The 14,585-nt window shown below is 41.0% G+C and overlaps 1 protein-coding gene across 8 annotated transcripts in view; it reads left to right on the top strand.

The window, feature by feature from the left end:
• The window catches only part of NKIRAS1 (NFKB inhibitor interacting Ras like 1), a 65,973-nt gene that overhangs the window by 4,039 nt on the left and 47,349 nt on the right, over positions 1–14,585 (top strand). For all 8 annotated transcript variants that reach the window (XM_047737983.1, XM_047738002.1, XM_047738012.1 and 5 more), the window contains exon 2: positions 2,276–2,388. In XM_047737983.1, the coding sequence (XP_047593939.1) occupies positions 2,295–2,388 (94 nt within the window). In that variant the 5' untranslated portion in view covers positions 2,276–2,294. The remainder of the gene's footprint in view (positions 1–2,275; positions 2,389–14,585) is intronic.

Genomic DNA, 14,585 nt, shown 5'->3' with positions numbered 1-14,585 from the left:
CAGCAAGAGAGGGAACATAAGCAGTGGGAGTGGGAGATGGAGAAGCAGGCTTCCCGAGGAGCAGGGAGCCCAATGCGGGCTCAATCCCAGTACCCTGGGACCATGACCCAAGTTGAAGGCAGACGCTTAACGACTGAGCCACCTAGGTGCAGCAGTAGTATACCACTTTTAAAGCAAGTATATTAAGACCACTTCCTAAGAGTGGAGTATTCGATTGGGATTTCTCAGGACTCTGTTGGTTTCAGCATTTTCCCAGTTTGCTGGAGTCCCCAGAACTCATATTTGCCTCTCTTTTATGGGGAATCTATTGCTGTTAATAATTGGGGTGTTTTTTTCTTTTAACTATCTGGTTCACTTAACTGTAACATGTACCTGCCCTTTGTGTTTATTTGAAGATTGATAGGATATGTGGTAAAGGGGCATTTTCTTATTGAACAGGAAAAGAAGAGAAGGTAAGGTATTTAGAAATTCTGCAGGGACTAAGACATTTTCAGAGGATGGGAAGTAACAGTAGAAAAATTAGAATTTAGATTCCAGTAGCAACCTTTTCTGACAACGGAATTGCTCTATGCTGCCATCATTTTTCTTATCTGACAGATTTCTTTTTCATCCTTTTGGTTGGTGGCATGTGGTTAAGTGGCAACTTCCTTTAAATTTCAACTGTTATCATTAAAAATGCTTTGAAAGAAAGATTCAATGATATCATAAACTTATAGGAGATCACTAAATGCAAAAAGGGTAGAATCCTACAATCAGTGAGATGACATTAGATTAATCAGAAATTCAGGTGTAGAAAACCTTTTAAAATAGTCCATAGCTGCTGACATAGGAGATGTCATACCATAGATGATCAGTGTGTCACAGAGCTCTCCTTTTACAAATAAAGGCTGAGAATTTTTCTATTGCAGTTATGTTGAAAATATATTTTTAAAAATGGTGCCTGGCTGGATCAGTTGGTAGAGCATGCCACTCTTAATCTCGGGGTCATGATTTTGAGTCCCACATTAGGCATAGAGATTACTTTAAAATTTTAAAAAATAAATATATATGTATTTGTGTGTGTGTGTCCCTTAAGAGAAGTAGTTCTCATAGAAATAAGTGATAAATATTCTTGGGAAGATTTGGACGGATCCCAAGCATGCCACCAGGAAATAATGGCTACATTGCATTAAGTGATGATTATTTCTCTACTGGTAAAATGTACTGTACTGCTCTGAAAATGAGTGCTGTGTTATTACTGTGCTGCAATAATGGTAGCAATAAAATTTTTCCTGTCAGTAGATTGGTGTTGTGGCTAATTTGGGTTATAAAAATTACAGACTTTTGGGGGCACCTGGGTGGTTCAGTCAGTTAGTTAAGCATCTGCCTTTAGCTCAGGTCATGATGGTAAGGTCCAGGGATTCAGCCCCCCATTGGGCTTCCTGCTCAGCGGGGAATCTGCTTCTGCCTTTTCCTCTGCCTGCCGCTCCCCCTGCTTGTTCTCTCTCTCTCTTTCTGTCTGTCAAATAAGTAAATAAAATCTTTTTTTTTAAGATTTTATTTATTTATTTGACAGAGAGATCACAAGTAGGCAGAGAGGCAGGCAGAGAGAGAGGGGGAAGAAGGCCCCCCACCGAGCAGAGAGCCTGCCAAGGGGCTCTGAGATCATGACCTGATCCGAAGGCAGAGGCTTAACCCACTGAGCCACTCAGGCACCCAATAAATAAAATCTTTTAAAAAAAAAAGCATGACTCAAAAAGAAGCATGAAAAAGAGAGCCCAGTTTTTCACTCTCCTGAGAAAAGACGGGTGGCATTAATAGCATTAATGTTTCTCTAAAAAATCATGTCCATTCTCTACAAATTTTTGTCTTCATGCCTCCTTAAACTTTTGTTTGAATGTTGGGCTTTTTCCAGGTAAATATTGATGAGCAGGTAGTGTCTTTCAAGGATTGGTTTCATCTAGGATTTGATTTAGATTCCTGTAGACTTAGTGTTGAAATATTCTTTGAATAAAAATTTTTTTTTAAATAAACATGTATTTGTATCTACATGTATTCTTGTGCTTATCTAGATTACCTCTGCAAAAATGTGTAAGAAACTGGTAACACTGATTGCTCTAAGGGAGCAAATGGGAGACTAGGAATGGAGTTTGGAAGGCTATGCCTTATTGTATATATCCTTTTTTATTTTTGGCATTTCCCCCTGCATATGTATGACTTATTTAAACATAGAAAAAAGGAAAAACGGTTGATTCAAACAGTATACAGTTTCACAGATCTTTTATTCTTTTCACAGTGGCATATCCTGAGAGAAGATGGGAAAGGGCTGCAAGGTTGTGGTTTGTGGCTTGTTATCTGTGGGGAAAACGGCAATTTTGGAGCAGCTTCTTTATGGGAATCATACTATTGGTAAGATTATTTTTCTCTAGTTTCTCTGTAGGTTCTGGGAACTGTTCAGGGTCTTTTGTTGCCATGCTAACCTAAAGATGGTTAATGGTACCAAAAGTGAAGTATAATCCATAAGGACTAAAGGGTTGAAGTCAACAGAAACTGAAAGGCAGGGGAAGTAGGGGAGAGAAAAAAAATAATATTTGTCATGGAAATTCAAGAGTATTTGCTGTAAGTTACAATAGGTTAAGAAAACAAATGTGTGTGTGCATATGTGGTTTCCCATGTATTTGCATAATAAATAGTGGTCTTGGAGTCCTAGAATCACTGACCTAAGAATACGCTGAACAATGATCCGTCATTCAAGTTTCAAACAGGACTTTCCAATTCTGCTATAAAAGTTTTTTTAGGGGCGCCTGGGTGGCTCAGTGGGTTAAGGCCTCTGCCTTCGGCTCAGGTCATGATCCCAAGTCCTGGGTTTGAGCCCCGCATCGGGCTTTCTGCTCAGCAGGGAGCCTGCTTCCTCCTCTCTCTCTGCCTGCCTCTCTGCCTACTTGTGATTTCTCTCTGTCAAATAAATAAATAAAAAATCTTAAAAAAAAAAAAAGTTTTTTTAAAGATTTTATTTATTTATTTGACAGATAGAGATCACAGGTAGGCAGAGAGAGGAAGGGAAGCAGGCTCCCCGCTGAGAAGCAAACCCAGGACCCTGGGATCATGACCTGAGCCGAAGGCAGAGGCCTTAACCCACTGAGCCACCCAGGCGCCCCTGCTATAAAAGTTTTAAAAATGGAAGAAACTCTTATTTGCTCTAATATGACTTAATTTTGTGAATTGGATTATCACATTCATTTTTCCATTCATTGAGTTAAATAATTAGTAAATACTTGCTGTATGATACAGGCTGTAATGAGACCTTTTGAAAGTACAGAATTGAAGAAGACCACATCTCTGTCTTTTTAAAAAAAGATCATCATTTAGTAAGGAATATAGACACTACAAGTTAGAATGAAATGAGGTTTGTTAGATAAGTGGAACCATGGATCTTCAAAGTATTTATCTCTAGCAGTAGCTCAGAGCACATTTCTTTTATTGACCCATCTTGATTAGCTCTGCTTCTCTCTCAGCTTCCCAAAATAATAGTTAACAATTTTGGTTAAATCCGTATTTGGTTTTTATTATGATGCCAGTGCCTACAGTTCTCAAACTTTTTGAGAACTTTTGGTTTCAGAATCCCCCTGTCACAAATGCTGCACTATGATTTCTCCCCCCTCCCTTTTTTTTTCTCTTTGGAGATGGGGGAAGGGAATAAGGGAGAGGGAGAGACAAAATCTTAAGCAGGTTCCAGGTGGTGCTCCATCTCACAACTCTAGGATCATGACCTGAGCCAAAATCAAGAGTCAGATGCTTAACTGACTGAGCCATCCAGGGCCCCCGCACTATTGATTCTTAATTTTTTTTACCTCCCAATTCTAATTTATGCCTGTGCAAAAATAAATTATGTCCAGGGGATAAAATCTCTTTAATCTCTTAAAACCCCAAACAGGTTTTATTTATGTGGGCTTTATCATTCAATATTTTTACTGTGTTAGAAATTAAAACTGAGGAATTTTTTAAAATACTCATTTATTGCTTAAAATAATAAACATGTTATATGCTAAGATAACATTTTTATGAAAAGTAATTATATTTTCAAAAAAGTGAGAGAATGAGCATTGATTTACATTTTTTGAAAATCTAATGTTCAGTTTACTAGAAGGCAGCTGGATTATCATATCTACTTGCTTTTGTATTTAATCAATTGTGGCTTTTTTTTTTTAGTTGAAATATATGAATAAAACCTGCCTCACACAGATAAATCGTTGGAAGAAGTAGGAGTATGTTATAGCCTTTCCAGATAATTGTGGGTATTCTTTGCTATTCACTAAAACTCAATAAGTGATGTTTACTTAAAGCTTGTTGGAAACCACATTAGTAAACTTTTCTTATTCTATTAAAGTAAAACCTCATTGATCCATCTTGAACTATAAATGGGATTTTTACGCAGTACTGGTTTTTAAACATCATAAGTTGTGCGTTTGAAAAATACTGGCTCACTGAGATAAGCACATCTTCCAAATAACATTTATTAATATCATCACCAGTCTTATCAGTATTAAGAAGCTATCAAGTTCGTGGTGATGGGTACAATTCTCATTTTCACTCAAAAGCTCAAATTTTATCATTGACAACAAATATTGCCAGTTATATTTCTCAAAAATGATAAGCTCCCCTTATTCATTTTTAGAAAACATCTATCGGCGCGCCTGGGTGGCTCAGCGGGTTAAAGCCTCTGCCTTCGGCTTAGGTCATGATCCAGGGTCCTGGGATCAAGCCCCACATCGGGCTCTCTGCTCGGCAGGGAGCCTGCTTCCTCCTCTCTCTCTGCCTGTCTTCTCTGCCTACTTGTGATCTCTGTCTGTCAAATAAATAAATAAATAAATAAATCTTAAAAAAAAAAAGAAAACATCTATCAAATACCCCAAATAACATAGTTTTCCTGTCCTTCTTTTAAAAATTGGCTAGTTCAATCTGCAACTTAAACACAAGAGCTTTTCCTCCAATTACCACAATTCATCATGCAGAATACTTTATGCATTAATGACACAGAATATTTAAAAATGTAAATGTGTATACTCAAGATTTGAGATTTAATAAAATAAGTAAATTTTTACTGATTTGTCAAGGATATTCTTTTTTTTTTTTTTAAGATTTTATTTATTTATTTGACAGAGAGATCACAAATAGGCAGATAGGCATGCAGAGAGAGGGGGGGAAGCAGGCAACCTCCTGAGCATAGAGCCTAATTCAGGACTTGATCTCAGGACCCTGAGATCATGACCTGAGCCAAAGGCAGAGGCTTAACCCACTGAGCCATCCAGGTGCCCCTGTCAAGGACATTCTTAATGTTGGCTTTTTTCCTTCTCCAAATGGCAAGCATGAGGTGGTGAGAATGCTACTACTAATAAATATAGTTGGTGCTCTGCCTTGATTTGCCCTAATGCACCAGCAGATTTACCCACCATTGTTTTCACACCATCAGTGCAAATGTCAACACAGTGGAAAAGACAAATGTCTTTGATCATTATGAAAATAGTTTGGTGCACGTGGATTCCTGAAAGGAGTCACTGAGGGATCTTTAGACCACACTTTAAGAACTGCTGGTGCATGTAAATATTCTCAGCTGAGCAATAGTCTGTATTATGATTGTTTCTTTTCTTTCTTTTTATTTTTCTGGAGGCTGATATTTGCTTTGTCATTTCTTTAGTTTTATTCTTTTGCTAATTCTTCCACATGTACACATGGTTCTCAGTTTTTACAAAGTCAGCTACATCAAATACCCCCACCTTTGGAGATTATCCTTCCAGGAGTTAGTGATTCTCTTATGTTGGCTTATTACACAGGTATCACTGTGGAACTTTTCTTTACCTTTCTTCCTGGGTTTGAGTTCCTGTTTGTTTGTTTGTTTTAATTTTTTAAAAAATTTATTTATTGGGGCGCCTGGGTGGCTCAGTGGGTTAAGCCGCTGCCTTCGGCTCAGGTCATGATCCCAGGTCCTGGGTTCGAGCCCCACATCGGGTTCTCTGCTCAGCAGGGAGCCTGCTTCCTCCTCTCTCTCTGCCTGCCTCTCTGCTTACTTGTGATTTCTCTCTGTCAAATAAATAAATAAAATCTTTAAAAAAAAAAAAAAATTTATTTATTTAGGGGCGCCTGGGTGGCTCAGTGGGTTAGGCTGCTGCCTTCGGCTCAGGTCATGATCCCAGGTCCTGGGTTCGAGCCCCGCATCGGGCTTTCTGCTCAGTGGGGAGCCTGCTTCCTCCTCTCTCTCTGCCTGCCTCTCTGCCTACTTGTGATTTCTCTCTGTCAAATAAATAAAATCTTTAATAAAAAAAAAAATTTATTTATTTAGGGACGCCTGGGTAGCTCAGTCGGTTAAATATCTGCCTTCGGCTCATGTCTTGATCCCAGGATCCTGGGATGAGTCCTGCCTTGGGCTCCTTGCTCAGCAGGGAGCCTGCTTCTCCCTCTGCCTGCTGCTCCCCCAGCCTGGCATTCCCCTCTGTTTGTATTCTTGTTCTCTCTCTCTCTTTCTTTTTCTCTGGCAAATAAATAAAATCCTTAAAAATATATATCTATTTTTTAAAAAGATTTTTTTATTTGAGGGGAAGGGGCAGAACGAGAGGGAGAAAGAGAATCCCAAGCAGACTCCGCACTGAGCATGGAGCCTGCCATGGGGCTGGATCCTGCAACCCTGAGATCATGAACCAAGCCCAAACCAAGAGTCAGCTGCTTAACCAGCTAAGCCATCCAGGAACCCCTGAGTCCTGTGTCTTAGATCTCTTATCTTCTTCGGGTTTATGCCCTCTTGGTGGAACATATCTTCCAGGACTTTTTGTCAGTTGAAGAGATTGTACAGGAGTGGAGCATCAAGGTGAGGACAGTTGTTAAAGTGCCCTCTATGCCTGGTACTACTTTGGTACTATTTTGGTACTACTATGCCAGTAGTAATCCTGGAGCTTCTGAATAGTGGTATTTTCCATTTTCCCTGTGATTTCCTGTACCTCTGTGTTAGAGTGTATTTTCTGGATCTGAGGTCTTCATCTCTCTATGAGTATGTGATAATTTCGATGGAGGGCTTATTCAAATAGTTACCTGAAGAAATGTACATGACACATTTTTTTGAGCCTTCATATGTTTGAAAATGTCTCTTACTCTCAAAATTAGAATTTTGAAGGGTATAGAATTCTAGATTGAGAATAATTTCCTTTCAGAATTTTGCAAGCATTGCTCCATTTTCATCTTTCCTTTTTTTTATTATAAAATTCATCATACACATAGAAAAGTGCATAAAGCATATTAATGGCTTAATGAATAATTATAAAACAATCCTTTGTGTAATCTCCATGCAGGTCAAAAAGTAGAATAGAGAGCACTCCAGTAGCTGCCATATTTCTCTCTCCAATCACAACTCAGCCTTTCCCTTAACTTTTAGTTAATCATTTCCTTTTCTTTGTAGTTTTCCCATTTATATATGTATCACTAAATGATACAGTTTACTCTTTTTTTTTTTTTAAAGATTTTATTTATTTATTTGTCAGAGAGAGAGAGAGAGAGAGCGAGCACAGGCAGACAGAGTGGCAGGCAGAGGGAGAAGCAGGCTCCCCACAGAACAAGGAGCCTGATGTGGGACTCGATCCCAGGACGCTGGGATCATGACCTGAGCCGAAGGCAGCTGCTTAACCAACTGAGCCACCCAGGCGTCCCGATACAGTTTACTCTTGCCTGTTACTGACTTTATGTCAGTGGAATCATTCTGTATAAATTCTTCAGTTTTTGGCTTCTTTTGCTTAACATTATATTTGTAAGATATTGTATTGTTAGTACTGATCTGTATTGTTGAAGGTAGCTATGGTTTAGTTTTCATAAGGGTTTGGGGCATCTGGATGGCTCAGATGGTTGGGCGTCTACCTGTGGCTCAGGTCATGATCTCCAGGTTTTGGGATCGAGCCCCACATCAGGCTTCCAGTTCAGTGGGGAGTCTGGTTCTTCTTCTCCCCCTGTTCCTGCTCTCTCTATTTCACTGTCTCTCTCTCAAATGAATAAATAAAATATTTAAAAATTTTCTTTCATAAAAGCTTATGGTATTCTATTATATGAATATACCTCAATTTATCACTTCTCTTTTTTTAATGTATTATTTTTATTAAATTTTTAAATTTTTTTATAAACATATAATGTATTTTTATCCTCAGGGGTACAGGTCTGTGAATCGCCAGGTTTACACACTTCACAGCACTCACCATAGCACATACCCTCCCCAATGTCCATAACCCCACCCCCTCTCTCCCGACCCCCCCACCCCCCAGCAACCCTCAGTTTGTTTTGTGAGATTAAGAGTCACTTATGGTTTGTCTCCCTCCCGATCCCATCTTGTTTCATTTATTCTTTTCCTACCCCCCAAACCGCCCACGTTGCATCTCCACTTCCTCATATCAGGGAGATCATATGATAGTTGTCTTTCTCCAATTGACTTATTTCGCTAAGCATAATACCCTCTAGTTCCATCCACGTCATCTCAAATGGCAAGATTTCATTTCTTTTGATGGCTGCATATTATTCCATTGTATATATATACCAATCTTCTTTATCCATTCATCTGTTGATGGACATCTAGGTTCTTTCCATAGTTTGGCTCTTGTATCACTTCTCTTTTGATGAACATTTTGATTAATTCCAGTTTGGGCTATTAGAAATAATGAACAACCTTGTACATTTAGCCCAGCTATTATGTGGATAATTTCTTTTTTTTTTTCTTTTTAAGATTTTATTTCTTTATTTGAGAGGTGGAGAGTGCATGCACAGGTGTGTGAGGTGGGTGGGGGATGGGGCTCAAAGAGGAAGGGGAGAAGGATAAGCAGATTCTGTGCTGAGTGTGTGCAGAGCTGAACCATGGGTTTGATCTTTCAACCCTGAGATCCTGACCAGAGCTGAAATTAAGAGTCAGCTGCATAATGGCCTGAGCCACCCAGGCACCCCATATGTGGACAATTTTTGGGTTATATATGTAGGAGTGAAATTGCTGGTTCAGAGAGGATGAGTTTTTTCAATTTTACCAGATTATCTTCTTGCTTCCAGTGTTGCTTTTGAGAAGCCATTATGATTCTTGATGGTTTGGATGTGGAAGCTTTTGTAGGTTCTTTTCTTTGTCCTTAGTGTTCTGCAATTTCACAGTGGTGTATCAAATTAGTTTTCATCTGTGATAGTGGGCACTCAGTGGGCTCTTTCAATATGGAAATGGATGTTATTCAGTTCTGAATTATTTTCTTGAGGCTTTCCCTCTTCTATGTTCCTGTTCTCTTTCTGGAACTTTCTTTTGAGAGGACTAGTCCTCTAATTTTTGAATTTCACTTCTGTTTTTCATCTCTCACTATTTTGTTTCACTTTCTGAGTTTCATCTTTATATTCTAGCCCTTCTCTTGAGTTTTCATTTCTTAGTACCCTGTTCTTATTTCATGGGTGCCCAGTAAATATTTTATAGTGTTTTATTTTCTTTGCATAGTTTTTTCCCTCTAAGGTGCTTTTTTCTGATTTTTGGTCTCTTTTCCTCAACTATCTGGTAATCCCTGGTTATCTGTCCTTAATTAAGAATGGGAAACTGAAAAGCTAATTGAAAGCTCTAAGAGTGAGGATAGGATTTATGACTTGGAGTTTCACTGTAAGGTGATCTGGTAGAGCATTTGTTGAAGGAACCCTGGATATTAGTATATTTAGGAATTTTCCTTTTTCACTGGCCAGGTTCTTCTGCCTAAAGGTAAAGACCTGGCTCCAAGTTGAAACCTTCAGGAAAGGATTCAGCATTCTAGATGCCATTAAGAGCATTCACGATTCATGGGAACAGGTCAAAATGTCAACATTAATAGGAGTTTGGAAGAAGTTGATTCCAGCCCTCATGGATGCTTTTGAGGGGCTCAAGACCAGTGGGGGAAGTAACTTCAGATGTGGTAGAAATAGCAAGAGAACTGGAATTAGAAGTGGAGCGAGCCTGAAGATGTGGTTGAATTGCTGCAATCTCATGATAAAACTTTAACAGATGAGAATTTGCTACTTATGAATGAGCAAAGAAAGTGGTTTCTTGAGATAGAATCTATTTCTGTGATAATGTTGTGAAGACTGCTGAAATAACAAAAAAAAAAAAATAACAAAGGATTCAGAGTATCACATAAACTGATCTAATAAAAGCAGCATCAAGGGGGTGTCTGGCTGGCTCAGTTGGAAGAGTGTGTGACTCTTGATCACTCAGTTGTGGGTTCGAGCCCCATACTGGGTATAGAGAGTACTAAAAAAATTAAATTTAAAAAAAGGCAGCAAGGTATGAGGAGATTGACTCCAGTTTGTCTCTTCTTTTTAAGTAAGCTCTATGCCCAGTGTGGGAGCTTGAACTCATGGACCTGAGATCAAGAGTTGCATGCCCTACCAACTGAGCCAGCCAGGTGCCCCAGATTGACTCCCAGTTTTTGAAAGAAGTTCTGCTGTGGGTTAAAATGCTATCAAAGGGGCACCTGGGTGGCTCAGTGGGTTAAGCCTCTGCCTTCGGCTCAGGTCATGATCTTGGGATCCTGGGATCAAAGCCCACATCGGGCTCTCTGCTCAGTGGGGAGCCTGCTTCCCTCTCTCTCTCTCTGCCTGCCTCTCTGCCTACTTGTGATCTCTCTCTCTCTGTCAAATAAATAAATAAAATCTTTTAAAAATGCTATCAAAGCATCACATGCTACAGAGAAATTCTTTGTGAAAGGAAGAGTCATTTGATGTGCTAGGCCTCACTGTTGTCGTATTTTAAGAAAGTGCCACAGCCACACAGCCTTTAGCCACCACCCCAATCAGTCAGCAGGCGTCAACGTTGACACAAGACCCTCCAGCAACAAAAATATTACAACTCCCTGAAAATTCAAGTGATGGTTAGCACTTTTTAGCAATGAAGTATTTTTAAATTAAGGTATGTACTTTTTTTTAGACATAATGCTGTTGCACACTTAATAGACCAGCATGCAAGGGAGGTACACACAAAGTGATTTCCAAAGGCCAGAGGAGCCATAAGACTGGAGAAAAGGGCCAAGTCAAGCTTGACAAAAAATGGTTTATTAAAGGGACTTGTAGACAGAGGTGTGTCTTGAGTAGCTACAAGTTCTTCTCTGCAACCCTACCCCCCATAAGACCTGCTTTTATAGCCCTAGAGGCTGAGGAGTAAAGGCTGGGAGACCACCTGGGAAGAAATGTTTGAGAATCATAGTCCTGTCTCCAGAGCTGATCAAGGACATTACACCCTAAGGATCTAGTGAAGGGTATGGTTAAACAGAAGGAATATGGTGGGGGGCTACTGTGCTTAAGAAAGCTTCTCATCACAGAGCGGTCATCATGGCGGATTTGTCCAAGATGACGTTAGTTTGGTTCACACGCTCCACCTCTCAAATCTGGCTCTCACAATCTCCCATGCCCACCTTTTCTGCAGTATTCCTTCAGCCATCAGAGAGTGTCACTTGGCAGTAGCTTCTTTTGCCAGACTGTGTTCAAGTTGAAGGCATAAACCACAGCAGTAATGTAGATAGCAACAGGAGAAGAGACCTATGAAAAGGGGAGCAAACCACATATCTAGCATGAATCTCACTGTAAACCATCCACATATGTCTATGTTCATTGCAGGAAAGGGTCTCCTTTATCAGAACGTGAGAAGCAGCAGGCTGAGGATAAAAGAATAAATGTTTAGTAGGTACTTGTCTGGGGAGATTCTCTTCCTCTGTTGAGCTGTTGTTAGAGCCTTTGCCCTTTGTCAGGAGCACAGAGGTAGCCTGAGGTACCTGAGTAGGTGGGACATACCAGGCATGTTGCCCTGGGGCCAAAGAGTCAGCCTGTACACGTAAAATTAAAAGTGGTAGAAATAACCATGAAAGGCAACTTAAAGCCTTTCAGTATAGGTGCTTGTCTGGAATATGTATGTGTTGACTGTTTTGGCCCCAACTCTAGCAGAAACAATGGGGACCACCTTAGCTCTCTCGAGCATTTCTTACTGTGGCAAGAAATGGTCACCACAGATAGTCTCAGTTGAATTTAACAAGTGTATGATTTCTGGCAAGACTTGTCTATCCATGCAGCCATGGCATCTGTAAGAGAGCTCTGAGTTGAGCTTTAAGAATGCCATTCTTGGGGCGCCCGGGTGGCTCAGTTGGTTAAGCCTCTGCCTTCAGCTCAGGTCATGATCCCAGGGTCCTGGGATCGAGCCCCACATCGGGCTCTCTGCTCAGCAGGGAGCCTGCTTCCCTTCCTCTCTCTCTCTGCCTGCCTCTCTGCCTACTTGTGATCTCTGTCTGTCAAATAAATAAATAAAATCTTTAAAAAAAAAAAAAAAAAGCCATTCTTGGGACGCCTGGGTGGCTCAGTTGGTTAAGCGGCTGCCTTCGGCTCAGGTCATGATCCCAGGGTCCTGGGATCAAGTCCCACATCTGGCTCCTAGCTTGGCAGGAAGCCTGCTTCTCCCTCTGCCGGCCACTCTGTCTGCCTGTGCTCGCTCACGCTGTCTCTCTCTCTCTCTGACAAATAAATAAAATCTTAAAAAAAAAATGCCATTCTTCTTTTCAGTTAGCTTGGTGGCCTGTGGACTATAGGGAAAATGAAACCACCAATGTACGTCCTCACATCATATCTAGTGAAATGTGTTTCCATATCACAGTCTATCCTTTGAGGATATCTGTACATGGCACTAAGTTGTTCTAGGGCATTAATGGTGGCATTTTGATTGGCCCTTCTACAGGGAAGGATTTAGATGAGCCCTGGCTATAGCCACACAAGTTGGGTGTTCTTTTTCCCTTGACTTATGGTTAAGTCTATATAATCAATTTGGCAATCTAAAACCAGTTTGATCGCATGATGTATGTGTCTTGTGGTGTGTGGAACTTCCTAGGTCTCAAATGGGAGCAGATCAGTTACTGATACTGCTAGGAAGTCAGTATAGTAAAGCGGCATGCCAGCTCCCCTCATGTTTCAGTCCCCCTTATATTTTAATGCCCACTGCTTATAAAAGCATGCAGCCAGTTCTGAACTTTGCATGGAGGTAAGGGCCCCGCTTTTTGCTAAGGTGTCTGCCTCAGTATTCCCATTGTGTGAGACAGGCCTATGCACTGAGACTTGGAAAACAGTATGGGAGGCAGCAGGGTCCTATATTCCATATATCCTTCCATAATTCTCCCCATAATGGTTTCTGTAAAACTTCCCAGTCAGCCTGAGCCCATTGGGCCCTTATAGAAAGCCTAACTATCCACTCAGAGGGTCAGCGGTCAGGGTTCATGTATACCTACCATCTAGGCAGCTCTCAGTTCAGCTCATTGGCTGCTATTATTATCTGCAGTCTCAAACCGGACAGTATCAGTCTGGAGTGGGATTATTCCTGCAGTTTAGTGACTAGGATTCCTTCTAGGAGCCACCCATAGACCAAGCATTTTCAGGAATAGGATATGTGCCTTATACTTGTGAGGGGTTTCCATAGGAGGCTTCTGTGGGATGGCCATTAAAGGTTTCATATTCTTCTGGCTCCAAAATACCATGTAATTCAGCTTCCAGGGGACTGTTGGCAAGAACACTGTTGTAGGTAAGCACGCTATCTTTGCAACGTAGGGGCTTGTGTTACGGCCAGTCTTGTGAATATACAGTCTAGCCACCCTGTTATAGGCAACCCAGTCTGGACGGTTACTGGAAGAGTGGCAGTTAGGGGCTCCACTTGTTGAAGGGCCTTATAGCCCCCTCTACTTGTTCAGTAGGAAAATATTGGATCTTTGTTCCTTTCCAGAGTTGTGATCGGAAGTTCAACAGGGTTAACTTTCTGTGCTGTTCCTGCCAAAATGCCCAGCTTATCCCATTTGGCATTGTTGGTCACATCTAGGGTCATGGGGATACTAGGTAAAGGCATTCCTGGGCCTGTGCTTGAGTAACTAATAGCTTCATCAAAGCCAGCTTGATGTTCTGCCCGATGCCAGTCGGCTTCCTTTTTCACCAGATGGTAGAGAGGGTATAGGCATTGTGCTAAATTGGGCTAAAGGCCCTATAGTACCCCGGAGATCTAGTACCCCTTGCAATTGCTTAACTGTCTGAGGGATGGGAAACTGTTGGATCTTGTCAGTCACTGAGCCTTGTCAGTTAACCTGACCAGGTAACCCCCCAAAACTTGACTACTGGCCCAGGGCCTTATACTTTTCTGTTGCTTGATGGCACATCCTTGCTTGTTCAGATGAGAGCAGAGACTGTTCAAGTAAGACAATGACAGAAGTTTTCAAAGGTTAGCATCACATCATTGACATAATGGTACCTTTTAACCATGAGTAGTGGTGGATATAAAGACAAGTCATGAGCAGGCCTACCATGACAGATAGTGGAGCTATGCAAATATCCTTGTGGCAATGCCTGGCATACTTGTTGTCAACCATCTCCTATGACTCGGGATGCAAAGGATACTAAAGAAAGCATTGGGGGTGGGGCGGGGGAAGGCACCCGAAAGGCTCAGTTGGTTCAGCTCTTGGTTTCAGCTCAGGTCATGATCTCAGGGTGATGGGATCAAGCCCTGCATCAGGCTCTGTGCTCAGCCATGAGTCTGCTCGAGATTCTCTTTCTCCCTCTCCCTTAGCTGCCCTCCCACA

Source organism: Lutra lutra, chromosome 1, assembly GCF_902655055.1.
Source record: "Lutra lutra chromosome 1, mLutLut1.2, whole genome shotgun sequence".
NCBI classification, from domain to species: Eukaryota; Metazoa; Chordata; class Mammalia; order Carnivora; family Mustelidae; genus Lutra; species Lutra lutra.
This window is presented reverse-complemented; position numbering and strand designations above follow the sequence as displayed.